The 20530-nt window shown below is 35.8% G+C and overlaps 1 protein-coding gene across 4 annotated transcripts; it reads left to right on the top strand.

Annotated features, from left to right (window-relative positions):
• Nucleotides 1-454: 454 nt before the first annotated feature.
• CLEC7A (C-type lectin domain containing 7A) lies at nt 455-13335 on the top strand. Of its 4 annotated transcripts, XM_032391048.1 has the most exons (6): nt 455-666; nt 2371-2469; nt 3624-3761; nt 5109-5260; nt 6995-7113; nt 12407-13335. In XM_032391048.1, the coding sequence occupies exons 1-6, from the start codon at nt 564-566 to the stop codon at nt 12540-12542; spliced, it is 747 nt and encodes a 248-aa protein (XP_032246939.1). In that variant the 5' UTR covers nt 455-563; the 3' UTR covers nt 12543-13335. The 4 variants fall into 4 exon arrangements, with proteins under 4 accessions (XP_032246939.1, XP_032246940.1, XP_032246941.1 ...); XM_032391049.1 differs by lacking the exon at nt 3624-3761; XM_032391050.1 differs by lacking the exon at nt 6995-7113.
• Nucleotides 13336-20530: the final 7195 nt, after the last annotated feature.

Raw genomic sequence — 20530 nt, 5'->3', positions numbered from 1 at the left:
AATAATTACTACTTTGAATTATCAATCCCTGACAAATCCTGAAGAAATTTGCTTCTCCTCTTTGTCGTTACAATGCCTCCTTATGGCATCCTTCACACACCTGTCTGTAGGTTTCCTCTAATAAGCAGTGAGCTTCTTCACAGATATCTTTTATCCCTATATCCGCAGCTCCTGCCATTTGAAAAGATGGGCATTTGATAAATGTTTAGTGAATGAGCAAGTACATGAATAAATGAATGCATGTGTGAATTCATGTTTCATTTTTCTTATATTTGGTCTGAAACAAAGATCTATCTATTGTGCTGCCTTAAAATTTTCTTAAGACTCATCAGTCTTAGAAATAGGATCTAAAGGTACAAATGGGAACTTACCACAGCATAGTTTTCATTTCCTGCCTTTGGCTATATCTGGTTGGACTACTTACTTAAGCTCAACTTGTTAAAACTCAGTAAATGCCTACTCCACATGATTTGACTCATACATCCTCTTTTGTCCACAAGCAATTGTCTTAAGAAAGGGAAGAGCTCTCAAATGCTGTGGCAATTTAAGAACTCAGTAGAACAATGGAATCCCGTTCTGGAGTAGAAAATTTGGATGAAGATGGTTATACTCAATTAGACTTCCGCTCTCAAGGCATCACTAGGAGACCTGTGGTCTTAGAGAAAGGTATCTTTTCTTTCTGCTTTCAGTGTTCTTGTTCTCATCAACTAAAACACTTATGTGGAAAAAATTTGAGAGACTTATGATTTGTAGGCTGAAAACCTTTTAAAAGATTTTCAGAAGTCACTGAAGATATTTTGAAATATCTTTGTTCGTTGCAAGCATTTGGTAACTAATTATTGGTATTTAAATTAATTATTAAGATGGCAGAAAATACAATTTCTCAGGTGCCTGGGTGGCTCAGTTGGTTAAGTTTCTGCCTTTGGCTCAGGGCATGATCCCAGGGTCCTGGGATTGAGTCCTGCATTGGGCTCCTTGCTCAGCAGGGAGCCTGCTTCTCCTTCTGCCTCTGCCTCTCATGAATAAATAAAACCTTTAAAAAGAAAAAAAGAAAACACAATTTCTCTGTTCTGTAGAAATAGACACTTCAGCAGTAAGGAACTGTAAATAAGTGTGATGAAATGCAAAGATGTAAGAATTTCAATAGGAGTGACTTGCTTGTTTGGTAGAAAGGAGTAAATCGTAGAATGGAAGTCGCGGAAACTTAAATGTATATGAACAACATCAGGATATTGGAGATAAGAGAGAGAAGATAGGTGAGGGAAAAAACAAATTTGTGATTTTGTGGTAAAGGCCAAAGGGACTTCAGAAGTCATAGGGTTTGGAATCATGAATCTGATGTGTTTTTTTGGGGTAAGACATTGATTTGGATTTTTTTTTTTAACCAAATGGGAGTCTTTTGTATACTAGTGAAGGAAAATATATGTGCTAGATGAAAAGATTCCATTTGCAGAACATGAGTCTTAAACATAATAGAAAAGGAGTAAAATATGGAGAAAGGCATTATACGCTCTCTCCCTTAATAGAATGAGTCATTTGTTTCCTCTGTGGTTCTCCTATTTGACAATTCTCTGAAATGCTTGTAATGTTTATTCTCAAAGACAGAACTATATCCTTGGTGCAGTGGTATTAATATAAAATCAGTTTCCTGTTATCAAGAGAAAGATTATTCATAAGTTTTGACATGAGAATTTGCTCTCTTCTGCTTTATGGTAACCCACATTGCACAATTATTTTCCCTTTACCACTTATGCAATCCTTTTCTTGCTCAACCTGTTGAGGAGGACTAGAAAAACTGGATGATACAAGAGATAGGGAGGCAGGTGTATTTCTACATATTTGTTGACAAACAGTGAGTTATGTATAATGTGCTAGTAGCCTCTAGACTAGGTGCTTTTATGTGTTAGCTCATTTAGTTTCCACAATAATCCTCTGAGGTATTATTAACCCAATTTTTCACAAAGAGAAATGAATAAACAGAGGGAGTAATTCACCCAAGGCTATGCAACAAATAAGTGAAAAGAGAAGGTTATCCTCAGTAACCAGGGCTATTTCCCCTACCGTAATATGTCTTCTATAAAAATGAATGGGATTTCAGAAACTCTGGTAATGTCAGGACCATCAGTGTGAACCTGAAATTAGGAGTGTATAGGTATCAGGGCACTGTGCTGAAATTATAGTTCCAGGACCTAAGGAGGTATGCTAAATGTGAGGGAAAATTCAGATAATCCTAGATGACTAGATTATCTGCATATTGGAGATTAATAGTTCACTTTAGAATTTTCCAGATTTTGATGAACTGTAGAACTGAAATGCTCTGTGATTTGTCATATTTCTTCATTTTAATTTCTGTTCCCTCTGGCTTCCTAGTAACTTGTGCTACATCTCCTCATTGGCGTCCCATTGCTGTGACTTTGGGAATCCTATGCTTGCTACTATTGGTGATAGCTGTGATCCTGGGTACCATGGGTGAGTATTGGTGGGGGAGATCAACAACAACAACAACAACAACAACAGACATTTGATAAGCATTTATTATGTGCCAGGCACTCTTTTAAGAGCTTGACATGCATAATCTAATTGAATCTGTATATTAACCACATTGAATCAGTGCTACTAATTCATTTTACTTATAAGAGAAGTGAGAGGTGGGGAGAGGTGCACTTCATTTTCTAGGGCCATAAACTAGTTAGTGGTAAGACCATGATTAGAAATTTAGGCAATCTGACTGAAAAAACGCATACTCTTTTTTTTCTTCCTTTTTTTGTTTTAGAGAGGGAGAGAGAGCCAGTACGAGTGGGGGAGGGACAGAGGAAAAGAGATTCTCAAGCAGGCTCCACACTCAGCACTGAGCCTGACACGGGGCTCCATCTGATGACCCCGAGATCATGACCTGAGCTGAAATCAAGAGTCGGAGGCTTAACTGACTGAGCCACTCAGGCACCCCTAAAAAATGCATACTCTTAACTATATTGCTCTAGTATCTTCCTTGAATAGCTGGTTTTATTTTATTTTATTTTATTGTTTTTTTAAATATTTTATTTATTTATTTGATAGAGAGAGACACAGCGAGAGAGGGAACACGAGCAGGGGGAGTGGGAGAGGGAGAAGCAGGCCTCCTGCGGAGCAGGGAGCCCGGTGTGGGACTCAATCCCAGGACCCCAGGATCATGACCTGAGCCGAAGGCAGATGCTTAACAACTGAGCCACCCAGGCGACCCAAGGAGCTCTCATTTTTAAATAACAGAAGAAAGATAGAAGATTTATTACTATTTCAAATCTATCATGCTCCAATTGATGGTATTTCATGTGCCTCTTGTTTTCCCTTTCACACTCCTCTATCTGCTTTGTTTTTCTCCTTTTTACTACACCCTCATGGAAGTAATGTTTTCTTTCCATCTATTTATCTATCCTCTATTCTACCATATGTCATCTATCTATCTATCTATCTATCTCTCTATCATTTACTTTTACCTCTCAATCAGCAATGTGTTATCTATTTATCATTAATCAAGAATATATCCCTTTGTATTCCAACAAAAATATGGATTTTGGAATTATAATTTCAAATATAGTAGAATGACTTTTTTTTTCTGTCACTGTAATTTTTGTTGGTATATGAAGCTATTTGGAGATCCAATTCAGGGAGCAACCCATTGAAGAACGACAACTTCCCATCAAGAAATAAAGAGAACCACAGTCAACCCACACAATCATCTTTAGAAGACCATGTGGCTCCTACCAAGACTCTCACAACCACAGGCAAGGGCAGGGTTAAAAGATGAATGGAATCCTTGATACAGGAAAGTTAATTACTGTGGCTAAGGCCTGGAGTAGGGTTGGTAAAGACAGTATTTTTACATGCAAGGATTGTGCATTCAAGGAAAGCACACATCAGTATTATCTCAGTATAGTATGTCCCTGTCATACATGTAATAAAGTGATATAAATATCCCATGCATTTGGCCAATGATTTCTAAGTTGGATTTTTTTTTTTCAAATTAGTGATGAATTTATCACTCTCTACATATTTAGACCTATAGGAGATTGTATAATTTGATGCAAAGGAAAGAAATATGTTCTCCCCCCCTTAAGAATTGACATTTTATTTATTTTTTTTATTTTTTATTTTTTTTAAAGATTTTATTTATTTATTTGAGAGAGAGAATGAGAGAGAGCACATGAGAGGGGGGAGGGTCAGAGGGAGAAGCAGACTCCCTGCTCAGCAGGGAGCCTGATGTGGGACTCGATCCCTGGACTCCAGGATCATGACCTGAGCTGAAGGCAGTCGCTTAACCAACTGAGCCACCCAGGCGCCCAAGAATTGACATTTTAAAGTAACAGAGATAGAATAGGAAAATGGATGTCAGAAAGGAAGAAAGGGAGAGAAAAGGAAAGAAGGGAAAATGTTCTTAGAATAAGAATTGTATGTGAATTAAACATATACAAGATACGTAGACCTAATAGAATAGATACGTTTCTGAAAACTCTGGTTATATTTGTTTTTCTTTAATCATACAATTTCATTACAATTTTATACACACTTGACCTTTATTTCTAATTGTATCATAATTGACTATGATGATATTTTGAGTTCAATTTTCCATCTCTGGACCCATACCTTCTCACTATTTGTATCAAGTAGCTAAAAATAGAAAGTAGAGATACTTTATAATGTGAATAATTGCTCTTATACGTTTCTCATTTGGAAAGTTGCATTCTTAAATGGATCTCACAACTCTAAAATAAGTTAACATGAAATTACTGTATATCTTGAAGATTGATTTTGAGTTGATTTATTTTAAAAATTATCATGAAGAAAAGGAGTAATGGACTGAAGGTGAAAGAATGGAAGACAGGTCAAGAAGGAAAGGAGGGTTGACTGTCTAAAACACTGTTTATAGTTAATTCATTTTTAAGTTTTAAATGAATGAGGGGGTTTCAATGTGGTCTCTTCTGTAAAAATCATATCCCTATAATTTGAACTGAAAATGGAATATATTACTGGTAATTCATTGATTATTAAGTATCCTTGGGATGAATGATGCTTGCACTGAAAGAGCAAACTGGCATGTTATGAACCTCATTGTATTTACTTTTTATTTCCAGGAGCTTTTTCCAGCTCTTGTCCTCCTAATTGGATCATACATAAAAACAACTGTTATCTATTTAGCACATCATTAGCTTCCTGGAATAGAAGTAAAAGACAGTGCTCTCAACTGCACTCTAACCTCCTGAAGATAGACAGTGCAGAAGAACTGGTAAGTGTAGACTTCAGTTATAATTATCTGTGGTCTATATTGAGCAGAGAAATAGAGGTAGATTCCAGGTAATGATAATTTTCCCTAAAAGAGGGCACCTGGGTAGCTCAGTCAGTTAAGTGTCTGCCTTCGGTTCAGGTCATGATCCCAGGGTCCTGGGATGGAGCCCCACATCCGGCTCCCTACTCAGCAAGGAATTATCCCTCTTCCTCTGCCCCTCCCCCCCGCTCACACACTCTCTCTAGCACTCTCTCTCTCTGTCTCTCGCAAATAAATAAATAAAATCTTAAAAAAATATATTTTCCCTAAGAGAAAGTCACATTTAATATCCTCCATAATTATAATAACAGCATGTATTAAGTGGGTAAAATATATGGTTTTTTAATTAATTCAAAAATAAATATTTTCACTTTATTTTTTAAAAGATTGTATTTATTTTATTTTAGAGAGAGAGTGTGTGTGCTTGAGGCGGGGAGGGGGTGGGAGGAAGAGAGAGAATCTCAAGGAGACTCTGCACTGAGTGTAGAGCCTGATGCAGGTCTCGATCTCATGACCCTGAGATCTAGACCTGAGCCAAAACCAAGAGTCAGGTGCTTAACTAACTGCACCACCCAGGGGCCCCAGTGTGTTTTACCTTAAAACAAATCTATTCAAACACACTCCAAGTTTGCATGACAATAAGAATCAGGTCACTACTCATTTTTGTGCGTTTGGATTTCAATTCTTAAATTTGGTGGAGTAAAATAGAAAATTCTCCCCCTTGTCATCACTATCAAGGAAAATAGCAGCAATGATAGTATACATTTATAAGTCATTTACTCCTTGCAAGATACCAGGAAAGGCAAAGAGGTTTAAAAAGTAACCTTGCTATTTCAATGCTTATATAGTTTGTAAGAAGAAAGAAAGAACTCAACAGCTGCTAAAAGTTAAATATCTGGTATTGGCACTCAGTGACATAGGAATTCAGACAGAGATCCCTGGATACATAAAGTTTTACAGAAAAAGTGGAAGTTATAATGCATTGCGAGTGAAGGGTAGAACTCGGTTGGGCTATAAGAAGGGATTAAAAACAATCTGTAACTCCTACATTTACTTTCACTTCCTTTCAACTTTTGTGTTTCTGTCCTGCATTACCCAACAGTTGTAGTTCGCATGAAAATGAGTGGAAGTAGATTGTGGCAAAGAAAGGGAATGACACTGGAAGTCTGGCTTTTCGATGTTCCTGTTGTTTGTCAAATGTCATCATTAAACATCAAATTACTTATTCATAGAACATGCAATGGAACTATGTTAGTTTTATATTTTTATCTAACTCTGCAAAGGATTTCTTGACAAAAATGTGATAAATTCATATATTTGATTTGAGAAGATAGTGGTCTGTTGTCCATGAAAATTGCCTCGGAGCTCTGTCATTCTTGGATCTTGTCAGGCAGGTTGCATGGAGGCATTATAATTTTGACATTATGGGTCTATTCTTTATTGGAAAATTAAACAATAATGACTCTGAAGAAATGAAATATACTTTTTGAGGCACTCGATGGCATTTAATAATTGACACTTCTCTCTAGGGTGATGCCAGTGTATGCATGCATTCTTCACCAAGGCGACTCAATCTGTTGTCTCTTTCTCAGTGTCTGTAAGAGTCTCCCTCCATCTTTTTATCTCTATCATCTCTGTCTGTCTCACTCTCTCAGTGACTCTTTGACATGTATTTGTATTTATGCTTTCCTACAGGAATTTATAGTAAGGCAAACGTCTTCTCAACCTGATAATTCATTCTGGATAGGACTTTCTCGCCATCAGACTGAAGGATCATGGCTCTGGGAGGACGGCTCAATGTTCTCTTCTAACTTGTGAGTATCTGGAAAGACAAAACTTCACATCCTTTCTCGGAAAGACAAGAGCATGTCAAGCAGTTAAGAATCTGATTTGTGAGCCATTTGTGAGAATGAGAGAAAGGGAAATGGTGATGAAGAGAGAAAAAGAGTGAATCGGGAAAAAAAGAAAAGAGGGTAGAGGAGAATTTTACAGTCAAAACAAGTTGAGTGGTCATCTAGTGCTGTCAACACAAATGTTCCTCAGCTTTCTTACAAGGAGGGCATCTGGCACCTGTTTGAAGTAGTCGTTAGGAGCCATCACTGTTAGTATAAAACTGTGGTGAAGAGCATGGGCTTTGGAGTCACTTCTCAGGTTGAGACAATGATTGGCCCACTCACTGTGTGAAATTGGTTAAGCTGTTTGACCTGCCTGAACCCCTTCCTCTTTCCTCATCTGTAAATGAGAATAATGAGAATAAAAATAATACCTGTCTGCTAGGATTTTAAGATAAAGGAGATAAAAGTCAAATCACTTAGCATAGTGTCCTGCACCTAAATATGTGACAAATGCTATTATTAATTTTGAAAGTAACCACATTTCACACTTTATAAAGTTCTTTTAAACATATTTCCATTTTCATTATAAATTCTCCCTTACTGTGTGTGGATCAGCTAGGGTTCTTCAGAGAAGAAGATCTATATAGATCTCCTATTGGTTCTGAAGAACTCTGACTGATCCACACACAATGAGGAATAATTGATACATGGAGATTTATTATGAGGAATTGGCTCCCATGAGTATGCAAGCTAAGAAGGCCCACAATCTGCCATCTGCAAGCTGGTGACCCAGGAAAACCTGGGGCTATAAATTCCCTTCAAGTATGAAGGGCTGGGAACGAGGGGAGCTAATGGTGTAAAACCCAGGGCTCAGGTAGAAAGAAGATGAGCTACACTCAGATGTCTCAGCTCACAAAGTGAGGCAGGAAAAGGCAAAGTTTCCAAAGTATATTAAAATCTCCTACTGTGATTCTACTTAAAATTCTGTAACTATTTTGAGGGGCTGATGCTGTATTATTAGGCACATATAGATTTAGAATTTTTATACTGTACAGGTGCACAGCCCGTTCAAAGTACTTTTTCTTTTCTGTCTTTCCTCTTTTTGAACCGCTTAAATGATTTTATGACTCCATTTTTTCTTATATTAATTTAGAATTTACTCTTACTAGTTTTTTCATAGTTTCTCTAAAGATTACAACACACATTCTTCACTCATCAAAGTCTAATATTAATTGTTTTATAATGTTCTTCCTGGGCAATATAAAAATATATTAGAATATTTCTTTACTCTGTGTATTCCCTCCCCAATTTACATGCTATTATTTTTGTGTACTTTAATGCTCTCACATCTTTTCCCACATTTTAAATCTCTACAATTGGCACCTGTCTTACAACTGCAGGCCTTTTATAATCATTGTAGGTCCGAACTCAAGTTGAGCCCTGTTAAGAAGGCTTAGTGTTTGCTTCTGCCAGTCAAAGAGAGGCACCACAAACCTGAGATTACTTAAACACTCTGCTTGTTTTTTTTGTTTTGTTTTGTTTTGTTATTTAAATACACTGGTATTATGGATTCAATTAGAAGATCTGTGTAAGTATGAGCTTGTGGTTCAACTTCTCAGGGGATGTAATTTTTTTTCTCCCATCTTCCACTTGGTGGCAAGATTGAGACAGGCACTGCTCACTATTACTCTTTTCTGGTTGTAGTTTTAGTTTTCATTTACTCCTACACCAGAATAATCCTTTGTTCTGCAGGGTTTTCTACTAAATTCCCATCTTGGATGAATTTATTTCACAGTATTAGTTAAATAAATGGTCTCTCAACAACTGATGGCATCTAGATTCAGTAAAAAATATAGCCCTAGAAAACAGTAGATGTATAGATTTATACACAGTTCATCTAGATTTTTCCACGTATTTATGGTTTGCGTTGCTTCTTATTTATTTCTGTCTCCTACCTTCCATTTCAACCATTTTCCTTAAACCTGAAGAATACTCTCTACTAGTCCCTTTACAGTAGAAATTTTAGGGTTTAGTTCTCTGTGTCTAAAACTGTTTTTATTTCAACTTTTCTAAAAAAAATAATTTCTTTGATTATAAAATTGGAAATGTGTAGTTTGTTTCTCTCAGCCGCTCAAAGATACTATTATAATATTTTCCTATTTTTTATTATTGTTTTTGAAAGGTCAGCTGTTTGAAGGTAATATATGTTTTAAACCTGGTGCCTTTTTTCAGCTTTGGAAAATTCTCAGCCAACTTGCTTCAAATGTTGCTTCCACCCTATCTTTCTTCCCTTCTTCTGGGATTCCAGTTATATACATTATAGACCCATTTACAACATTCTGTATGTCTTGTTTGCTTAATCCTTCATCCTTTTTTCTTTATATATTTACTTCTCATGTATCTTTCATTTCTCAATTTTTTTTTTTCTCATCTGTGGTTAATCTGGTGTTAAAAGCCTCCATTAAGTTCTTAATTTTGTTTAGTGAATTTTTCAGTTCTATAACTTCAACTTGGTTCTTTGCCAAATCTACTCTGTCACTATTTATAATTCCTAGCTTTCTTCCAACATTCTCAAATTTATCTTTTAACTCCTAGAATGTAGTTGCTTTAACATTTGTATTTGATAATTCCAACGTCTTATACTCATGTATGTCTGTTTCTATTGTTTTTCTCCTATTTTTCATTCATGTTGATTTTTCTTATATGTCTGATTATTTTGTTATTAATTTTTAAAATTTTACTTCCAGTATAATTAACATATAGTGTTATATTAGTTTTAGGTGTTCAATATTGTGATTCATTAATTCTATGCAATACTCAATGCTTCTCATGATAAAGTATACTCTTTAATCCCCATTACCTATTTCACCCATTTCACAACCCACATTCTCTCTAGTAACCTGTTTGTGTTCTATAATCAAGAGTCTGTTTTTTGGTTTGTCTCTTTTTTCCTTTGTTCATTTGTTTTTTTCCCTTAAATTTCACATATGAGTGAAATCATATGGTATTTGTCTTTCTCTGACTGGCTTATTTCACTTAGCATTATACTCTCTATCTCTAACCATGTCATTGCAAATCGCAAGATTTCATTCTTTTTTATGGCTGAATAATATTCCAGTGTGCGTGTGTGTGTGTGTGTGTGTGTGTGTGTGTGTGTGTGTGTGTGTATAGCCCCTCTTCTTTATCCATTCATCTATCCTTGGCCACTTAGGCTGCTTCCATAATTTGGCTACTGTAAGTAAAACTGCTATAAACATAGAGGTGCATGTATCCCTTTGAATTAGTGCTTTCATATTCTTTAGGTAAATACCCAGTAGTGTGATTCCTGGATCCTAGGGTAATTCTAGTTTTAATTTTTTGAGGAACTCAAAACCATTTTCCACAGTGGCTGCACCAGTTGCATTCCTACCAACAGTGTAAGAAGGTTCCTTTTTCTCCACATCTTCAACACTTGTTTCCTGAGTTTTTGATTTTGGCCATTCTGACAGGTGTGGGGTGATATCTCACTGTGGTTTTGATTTGCATTTCCCTGATGATGAGTGTTATTGAGCATCTTTTCATGTGTCTGTTGGCCATCTGAATGTCTTCTTTGGAGAAATATCTGTTCATGTCTTCTTCCCATTTTTTAATTGGATTATTTGATTTTTATGCCTGATTTTTTTTTAAGATTTTATTTATTTATTTGACAGAGAGACACAGCGAGAGAGGGAACACAAGCAGGGCGAATGGGAGAGGGAGAAGCAGACTCCCTGCTGAGCAAGGAGCCCAATGTGGGGCTCGATCCCAGGACCCTGGGATCATGACCTGAGCCAAAGGCAGACGCTTAACTACTGAGCCACCCAGGCACCCCATGCCTGATTATTTTTGATAGTGTGCTCAACATTATATCTTAAATGTTGTATAATTAATTTGAAATTTACAGAGTGGCCTTTAATTTGCTTCTGGTAGGCATTATTTGGGTGTAAATAATACAAACTGCTGCGTATGATCACATTTTGATTTTAACACCACTTAACTATTTCACTTCCACCAGCCTAAGCACAGTGAATTTGTTAACAATCTTGACAAAATATATGTCCTACTTTTTTTATAGCACTTGTTTGTCTTGAGTTTTCTTTTGCTATTTAAACATATGACTAGTGGACTCTTTCTAAAAATCACAAGAGTGGGCCCAGATTATCACTTTGATATGTTACTATGCCTTGGTTTCCTGGGTGGCAGTAACTTAATGTAGCTCTGTCCATACCCAAAAAAAACTCTTGGACGTCAAGGAAAACTTTTGGAGAACACCAGTCAGAATTCTCCCTGAGGCCTGAATCAACGTTGTTTCATGCTTTTAGCCTAGTCATTTCTACAAAAGAATTGTCTCAATCCTCCAGCCCCAGGTCCAAGAAGAGCTAGATACACAAGATGAAGAGTACCAGTCCACAGCTTTTACAGTGAAGCTCAGTGTTGCCTTTTAAGCTCGACTAATTAACACTGCTCCTTCAGGAGACTGAAGAGCAAATAGAACAGAGCTGTACTCCCACTTACCCATGATAATTATCATAATTGTCTATCACTGTATTGTAATATAATTCTGTCTTCAGAATGCATTAAAATATATAATGCTGTTTTCCCTGCCTTTAAATGGCCTTGATATCTATGATTCTTCATTTATTTTTTTAAGATTTTATTTATTATTTGAGAGAGAGAGCGCGCATGAGAGAGAGCGATCACAAGCAGGGGGGAGGGGTAGAGGGAGAAGCAGACTCCCCACTGAACAGGGAGCCTGATGTGGGACTCAATCCCAGGACCCTGGGATCATGACCTGTGATAAAGGCAGATGCTTAACTGACTGAGCCACCCAGGTGCACCTATGATTCTTCACTTAGTTCTAGATACTTCTCAATAACTCTTCTGCTTGGTTTCACTAGTCTGTTGTTTTATTTGATAAATATACTTCTAGGTAAGAGGTTGAAAGATAAATAAAGAACTGTCTATAGAATACTATATGATTTTTCTTATCTGTCAGGAGCTTTATTTAGTTTTAATAGTATCTTTCTTAAAAAATTTTTGAGTCGTTTTTATGCCTTAATAACGAACACTCTTCTGTTACCATTTGAGAACTAATGCAATCTAAATTCAAGTTTCCTTTCCCAATAACGTAACCATTTAGGAACTCTTTTCACCAATATCCTTACCCATATCCTTGCTAATTTATTTCAGCATTGTGTAGATAGTAGACAGTATTTCTTACATTTGTTTTAATTACCTCATTATATTTTAACAGGTTTCAAATCAGAAGCACAGAAACCCAAGAAAACTCATCTCAGAGTTGTGTGTGGATTCACCTGTCAATAATTTATGACCAACTTTGTAGTGTGCCCTCATACAGTATTTGTGAGAAGAAGTTGTCAATAAAATGATGGGGGTGTCAGGGTGAAAGAGCAGACAGAAGTACGTAAAATAATAAGAAGGGCAGAAAACAAAACAGAAAAGAGAGATATTTGAGGTCAAAATAACTGCTGAAAATATCAAGAGAGCTCAGCCAACTTTAATCTTAGATGAGAATGGAGAAGCTATGATTCTGAACTTACCAACTGAAATGGCAGGCCAGTATTAGGTTCTAGTTAATAGAGCCCTAGAAATGGAGTCAAGTCAGCTAAACTTAAATTTTCATTCTACCACTGACTGACCTAATATTGACATGGAATTAGCCATAAATCTTTGGTGTTTCAAGAAGATCTTTATTTCTGGGTCTATTAAAGTTGCTTTTTGTCCTTAAAAAATGCCCTGGAGTACACATGATGTGTTTCCATGATATGTTCCTCCACGTCTAATAGTGTATCAGACACAGGTGGAAGGCAAAATGTATTTCTGAATAGCAAAATGAGGAAAAAAAAATCTTCACTACAATCAGAGCTATTTTATTATTTTGTTCATCAATATGGTTATGATCAAAAAACATCATGAAAAAGCAGCAACTCCATCTCTTTCTTTTCCCTCAGTTAAATAGCCCAGAGAATATGTCTGCCACATCTCTGACTAATAGGATCTTGTATAATGTGAAATAGTATGGTAACTGCTCTTATAAGAAAGTGTTCTCCATTGTAAATATTATCAATCAAAAAAGATCTGGTAATGAATGTAGAAAAAGAAAAAAAAAAAAAACAATCCAGGGGCCTGGGTGGCTCAGTTGGCTGAACATCCAACTCTTGATTTCGGCTGGGGTGGTGATCTCAGGATCCTGAGATTGAGCCCCGTGTCAGGCTCCACGCTCAGCGTGGAGTCTGCTTGGGATTCTCTCTCTCCTTCTCCCTCTGCCCCTCCCCCTGCTTGTGCATGCTCTCTCTCTCTAAATAAATAAAATCTTAAAAAAAAAAAAAAAATCTTATCACTGAGGTATTAACATTCTGAAAGGCAAAACATGTCTTACTATTTTTTATGATTACTGTTTTGCAGTTTTTAGCAATTTTTCAATAATTATAATTAAAAGGTATTATTGGAACATGTTTCCTTATATGATGATCTGTCTCTTCCTTATTTTCTCTTAAATTTTCTCCTTGGTGGTGTTTTTATTTCCATTGTTATTACCATGTGAACAGAAAACTGCATCAAGTTCACTGGATTTTTCACTTTAAAATGATTAATTTTATGTTATGTGAATTTCACTGTAATAAAAAAATGATAATCAAAGAACCTTTGGCCTCCAAATGCTGTGTGTAGTAATATTATCACAATATGCCCTCTCCCCATAAGAAAATGATGGTGAACTTGGCTCTTAGGAAGAGGTAGTATAGTAGTAGTTTTATGTTGAAGAATAAATTTGGGATCTTAAGTATTTAAAGATTGAAAAGAAGAAGATATAGAAATTTTTGGTGAAGTCTCTTAATGGCTTTTAATATACAAACTTGATTTGTCACTATATGAAAAGACATGTGGAAAGGGCAAAGATAATTTGAGAGTTAAATTAAGGCACAAGGTGAGATTTTGAAGAGTACCATGTCTTTTAATTTTGTTTTTGGTTTGATCAATTCCTCCTGGGTCCTGAGAATGGAGTGGATGATTTGAGAAGTCATAATAATAAAAAATAATTCTGGATGCAGAATGTACTTAGAGCAGACAATATTTATTGTTTAAATATTTATGATTTAAAGATAAAAGTGTGACTATAACAAAATGATGGTACAAAGTAAGATGCTCTAGGTTGTCCAAGCATACTATACCTGACTGGTTAATACATGTTTATACCACAGTTTACATGGGCATGTACGTGGGAATGAACAGGAAACATCCATTTTTCCAAGAGACAGAAAAGGGAAAATAGCTACTAGCTGAACTTTTTTTTTTTTTTAAGATTTTATTTATTTATTTGATTGACACAGAGAGAGAGAGCGAGAGAGGGAACACAAGCAGGGGGAGTGGGAGAGGGAGAAGCAGGCTTCCAGCCAAGCAGGGAGCCCGACAGGGGGCTCGATCCCAGGACCCTGGGACAATGACCTGAGCTGAAGGCAGCTGCTCAACCAACTGAGCTACCCAGGCGCCCCTGAACTTCTGTCTAAAGGGTAAATTCAAGATGAGTAATGATCATGCTAGAGGAAACACTTACCTACTCGAGGACCACCATCTTCTCTGGCCTGAGTTATTGTGGTAATTTTCAAAGTAATCTCCCAGTGTCCGCCTTTGTCCTTCTAAGCTACTTTTTCAAACATAGCAGAGTGATTCTTTTAAATTTAAAACAAATCATGTCAGCCCTCTACTCAAAATCTCCTAGACTTCCCATGTACCTCAGAGTAAAACTAAATATAAATAAATAAAAATGAAAAAGAAAAGACCTTTTCAATTGTCAGTAGGCCACTTTACTCCTTTGACCTAATCTACTTTTCTCCTCTTCACTCATTCCATTTAGGACACTGGTTTCTCTCTTGTTTCATAATAACTGGCATGCTTCCACCTCAGGGCATTTGAGCTTTCTGTTCTCTTTACCTCAATGATTCTTACCCTAGATATTTCAGGGCCTACTCTTGCACTTCTTATAAAATCTCTGCACATACATCATTTTCTTAAGGAGGCTGACTCTGACTGCCATATTTAAAATTACCAACCCTCCTTTTTGTATATTCTTTTTTTTTTTATTTTTAAGATTTATTTATTTATTTATTTTAGAGAGAGAGAGAGAGAGGGTGGGGGCAGAAGGAGAAAGAAAATCTCAAGCAGACTTCCCACTGAGTGTGGAGCCCAATGCAGGGCTCAGTCTTACAACCCTGAGATCATGACCCGAGCCTAAATCAAGAGTCAGTCACCCAGCTGACTGAGCCACCCAGGTGCCCCTCCTTTTTGTATATTCTTAATCTCCCTTACCTTCCATATATTTTCATAAGTCTTATTATAGTCTAATATACTCTATTATTTACTTACTTTCTTTTATGTTATCTGCCTTCCTCCATAAAATATAGGCTCTAAAGGACAGAAAGTTTTGTTTTGCACTGATGCATCCTAGAATCTGAGAATAGCACCTGAAACAAAGCAGGTGTTCAAAAAATATTTTTGTCATTGTTGAAAAAATAAGTATTTAAGGACAAGTAGGAAAAATGTTAGTACAGGTTGTTTGGTGAAAAGTATCTAGGATCTACTTGAATCAATGAAGTTTGGAGAATAGTTTTAACTGCTTTTCATGTGAATCATAATCATTAGCACCTTCTAAATGTATTCTTTCAGGCCCCAGCTGTTGCAGTTTCTATTATTGATCTTCCTGCTCCTTTCTTCTATGTGTTTCACTTACCTCTTCCTTCAAGTTTTTTTACTGCCTTATCTCCTGTAACATTTTCTAATACATCAATCCAATGCAAATAACCAAATAATTTTTTATTTACTGCTTTTTACAAGGCATGCTGCAAGAGAAAGGTCTCTCTAGGTTTGTTTTATTTAGAATAACCTGATGAACAATACATAGTTTGAGACATAATAAATCTACAGTACATGTTTCCTAATCCACCCCTCATAGGGCCTGCCTGTCCCCACCCAAGCATCTTCTCCATTTCTTTATATTTTGTATGCTTGATTTAGCTAGGCTAATAACCAAAACATAGAAAAGTATTGGTAAAATAATACAGTTGTATTTTATTAATTCAAGAAAGATTTTTGGACATTATCTAAAACAGTTTTTTCATTTCCTTCTGAGCTTAGGAAATTTAGGTAAAAATTATTACCTGGTTTCCTGGAGTCACATATAAAGTTACATGTAGTTAGCAATAATTCTAAAAGTCCTGACTTACAATTAATTGTGTAATTGTTCATGATCATGGTCTACCGAAAGTGTTAGAAAATGTTAAATTGAGTTCATATAACGTAAGAAGAAAGATCATTGAATTGACAACAGGAAGACTACTTTTTAAAAAAATTCAGTGTAGTTAACATACACTGTTACATTAGTTTCAGGTACATGTCCATATATTACTCAGTGCTCATCAGATAAGTGTACTCTTAATCCCCTTCACCTATCACCCATCCCCCCACCCACCTTCCCTCTGGTAACTGTTTGTTCTCTGTAGTTAAGAGTCTGTTTCTGGTTTGTCTCTTTTTTCCTTTGTTCATTATGTTTTCCCTTAAATTCCACATATGAACAAAATCATATGGTATTTGTCTTTCTCTGGTTTATTTCACTTAGCATTACATTGTCTAGCTCTATCCATGTCATTGCAACTAGTAAGATTTCATTCTTTTTTAATGGCTGAATAATATTCCTATATTATACACACACACACACACACACACACACACACACACACACTACCTCTTCTTTATCCATTCATCTATCAGTGGGCACTTGGGCTGCTTCCATAGTTTGGCTATTATAAATAAAGCTGCAATAAACATAGGGGTGCATGTATCCCTTTGAATTAGTGTTTTGTATTCTTTAGGTAAATACCTAGTAGTGCAATTACTGGATCATATGGTAGTTCTATTTTTTAATTTTTTGAGGAACCTCCATACTGTCTTCCAGAGTGGCTGCACTGATTGCATTCCCACCAACAGTGTAAGAAGGTTCCTTTTTCTCCACATCCTTGCCAAAACTTGCTGTTTCTTGAGTTTTTGATTTTAGCCATTCTGACAGGTGTGAGGTGTTATCTCACTGTGTTTTTGATTTCCATTTCCCTGATGATGAGTGTTATTGAACATCTTTTAATGTGTCTGTTGGCCATCTGAATGTCTTCTTTGGAGAAATGTCTGTTCATGTCTTCTGCCCAATTTTTAATTGGAATTTTTGGTTTTTTGTTGTTGAGTTGTATAATTTCTTTCTATATTTTGGATACTAACCTTTTGTTGGATATGTCATTTGCAAATATCTTCTCCCATTCAGTAGGTTATCTTCTAGTTTTATTGGTTGTTTCCTTTTCAGTGCAGAAGCCTGTTATTTTGATATAGTCCCAGTAGTTTATTTTTGTTTTTGTTTCCCCTTTCTCAAGAGACATATTTAGAAAGATGTTGTTATGGCCAGTGTCAGAGAAATTACTGCCTATGATCTCTTCTAGGATTTTTTTTGTTTCAGGTTTCACATTTAGGTCCTTAATCCATTTTTAGTTTATTTTTGTGTATGGTATAAGAAAGTGGTCTAGTTTCATTCTTTTGCTTGTTGCTGTCCAGTTTTCCCAACACCGTTTGTTGAAGAGACTTTTTCCCATCGTGTATTCTTGTCTCGTTTGTCAAAGATTAATTGACCATAGAATTATCGGTTTATTTCTGGACTTTCTATGCTAATCTATTGATCCACGTGTCTATTTTTGTGTCAGTACCATACTGTTTTGATCACAGTTTTATAGTATAACTTGAAGTCTGGGATTTTGATACCTACAGTTTTGTTGTTCTTTTTCAAGATTGCATTGGCTATTTGGTGTCTTTTGTAGTTCCATTTAAATTTTAGGATTGTTTGTTCTAGTTCTGTGAAAAATGCTGTTGGCATTTTGATAGGGACCATATTAAATCTGTAGGTTGCTTTGGGCAGTATAGACATTTTAACAATATTCATTCTTCCAATGCATGAGCACGGAATGTTTTTCCATTTATTTTTGTTGTCTTCAATTGTTTTCATCAGTGTTTTATAGTTTTCAGAGCACAGGTCTTTCACCTCTTTGGTTAAGTTTATTCCTAGGTGTTTTATTATTTTTGGTGCAATTGTAAATGGGAGTGTTTTTTTTAAAATTTATCTTTCTGCTACTTCATTTAATGTATAGAAATGCAACAGATCTCTCTATGTTGATTTTGTATCCTGCAACTATTGAATTCATTTTTCAGTTCTAGTAGTTTGTTGGTGGAGTCTTTAGGGTTTTCTATATATAATATCATGTCATCTCTAAATAGTGAGTTTTACTTCTTCCTCACCAATTTGGATGCCTTTTATTTTTTTCTGTTTGATTGCTGTGGCTAGAACTTCCAGTACTATGTTGAATAAAAGTAATAAAAGTGAACATCCTTGTCTTGTTTCTGACCTTAGGAGAAAAGTTCTGTGTTTCACCATTGAGTACGATGTTTGCTATGGGTTTTTCATATAAGGCCTTTTTTATGTTGAGGTATGTTTCCTCTAAACCCATTTTGTTGAGGGTTTTTTTTTTTTTTTTAAGATTTATTTATTCATTTTGAGAGAGAGAGAGGGAGAGAGATAGAGAGTGGAGAGAGGGAATCTTTCAAGCAGACTCCCCACTAAGCATGGAGCCGGATGCAGGGCTCAATCCCATGAACCATGAGATCATGACCTGAGCTGAAAACTAAACTTAACTGACTGAGACACCCAGGTGCCCTTGTTGAGGGTTTTTATCATGAATGGATGCTGTACTTTGACAAATGTTTTTTATACATCTATCAAAATAATCATATGCTTTTTATTCTTTCTCTTATTAATGTGATGTATCATGCTGATTAATTTGCAAATATTGAACCACCCTTGCATCCCAGGAATAAATCCCATTTTATCATGGTGAATGACTTTTTTTTTTTTAAAAATTTTATTTATTTATTTATTTGACAGAGAGAGACACAGTGAGAGAGGGAACACAAGCAGGGGGAGTGGAAGAGGGAGAAGCAGGTTTCCCGCGGAGCAGGGAGCCCGATATGGGGCTCGATCCCAGGACCCTGGGATCATGACCTGAGCCGAAGGCAGATGCTTAACGACTGAGCCATCCAGGTGCCCCCATGGTGAATGACTTTTTTTTTTTTTTTCTAATGTATTGTTGGATTTGGTTTGCTAATATTTTGTTGTGGATTTTTATATCTATGTTCATCAGAGATACTGACCTGTAGTTCTCTTTTTTAGTGGTGTCTTTATCTGGTTTTGGTATCAGGGTAATGTTGGACTCATAGAATGGATTTGGGAGTTTTCCTTCCTCTATTTTTAGGAAAAGTTTGAGAAGAATAGGTATTAGCTATTCTTTAAATGTTCAGTAAAATTCACCTGTGAAGCCATGTGGTCCTGAACTTTTGTTTGTTGGGTGTTTTTTTTTAATTGTTTTTTTTTTTTTAATTACTGATTTAATTTTATTGCTAGTAATTGGTCAGTTCAAATTTTCTATTTCTTACTGTTTCATTTCTGGAAGGTTGTATGTTTCTAGGAATTTATCCATTTCTTCTAAGTTGTCAAATTTGTTGGCATATAATTTATCATAATGTTCTCTTATAATCCTTTGTATTTCTGTGGTGTTGGTTGTTATTTCTCCTCTTTCATTTCTGATTTTGTTTATTTTAGACCTCTCTTTCCTTTTTTTTTTTTTTTTGTGAGTCTGGCTAGAGGTTTATCAATTTTGTTGATTTTTCAAAGAACGAGCTCCTGGTTTCATTTGATCCATTCTATTGGGTTTTTTGTAGTGTTTTTGTTTTGTTTTGTTTAATTTCTATATCATTTATTTCTGCTCTAATATTTATTATTTCCTTCTTTCTACTGGTTTGGGGTTTTGTTTGTTCTTCTTTCTCTAGCTCCTTTAGGTATAAGTTTATGTTAGGTTGTTTATTTGAGGTTATTCTTGTTTCTTGTGGTAGGCCTGTATTGCTATAAACTTCCCTCTTCAAACCACTTTTGCTGCATCCCAAAGATTTTGGACTGCTGTGTTTTCATTTTGTTTCTCTCCATGTAATTTTTTATTTCTTTTTTCTAGGTTGACCCATTCATTATTTAGTAGCATGTTATTTAACCTCCATGTATTTGTGGGTTTTCCGTATTTTTTTTTCTTGTGGTTGATTTCTAGCTTCATTGCATTTTGATCAGAAAAGATGCATGGTATGACTTTGATCTCTTTGAATTTCCTGAGACTGTTTTGTGGTCTAATATGTGATCTATTCTGGAGAATGTTCTATATGCACTTGTAAAGAATGTGTATTCTGCTGTTTTAAGATGAAATATTTTGAACATGTATGTTAAATCCATCTG

This window comes from Phoca vitulina, unplaced genomic scaffold (genome assembly GCF_004348235.1).
Source record: "Phoca vitulina isolate PV1807 unplaced genomic scaffold, GSC_HSeal_1.0 scaffold59, whole genome shotgun sequence".
Taxonomy (NCBI): domain Eukaryota; kingdom Metazoa; phylum Chordata; class Mammalia; order Carnivora; family Phocidae; genus Phoca; species Phoca vitulina.
The sequence above is the reverse complement of the archived record's forward strand: the minus strand, read 5'-3'. Positions and strand labels throughout refer to the sequence as shown.

Excerpts from the sequence above, each read along its gene's own strand:
- CLEC7A (XM_032391048.1), top strand. The coding sequence starts at position 564 with ATGGAATCCCGTTCTGGAGTAGAAAATTTGGATGAAGATGGTTATACT. Across the intron at positions 667-2,370 it reads ACCTGTGGTCTTAGAGAAAG|TAACTTGTGCTACATCTCCT; the intron begins GTATCTTTTCTT and ends CTGGCTTCCTAG. Across the intron at positions 7,114-12,406 it reads TCAATGTTCTCTTCTAACTT|GTTTCAAATCAGAAGCACAG; the intron begins GTGAGTATCTGG and ends ATATTTTAACAG.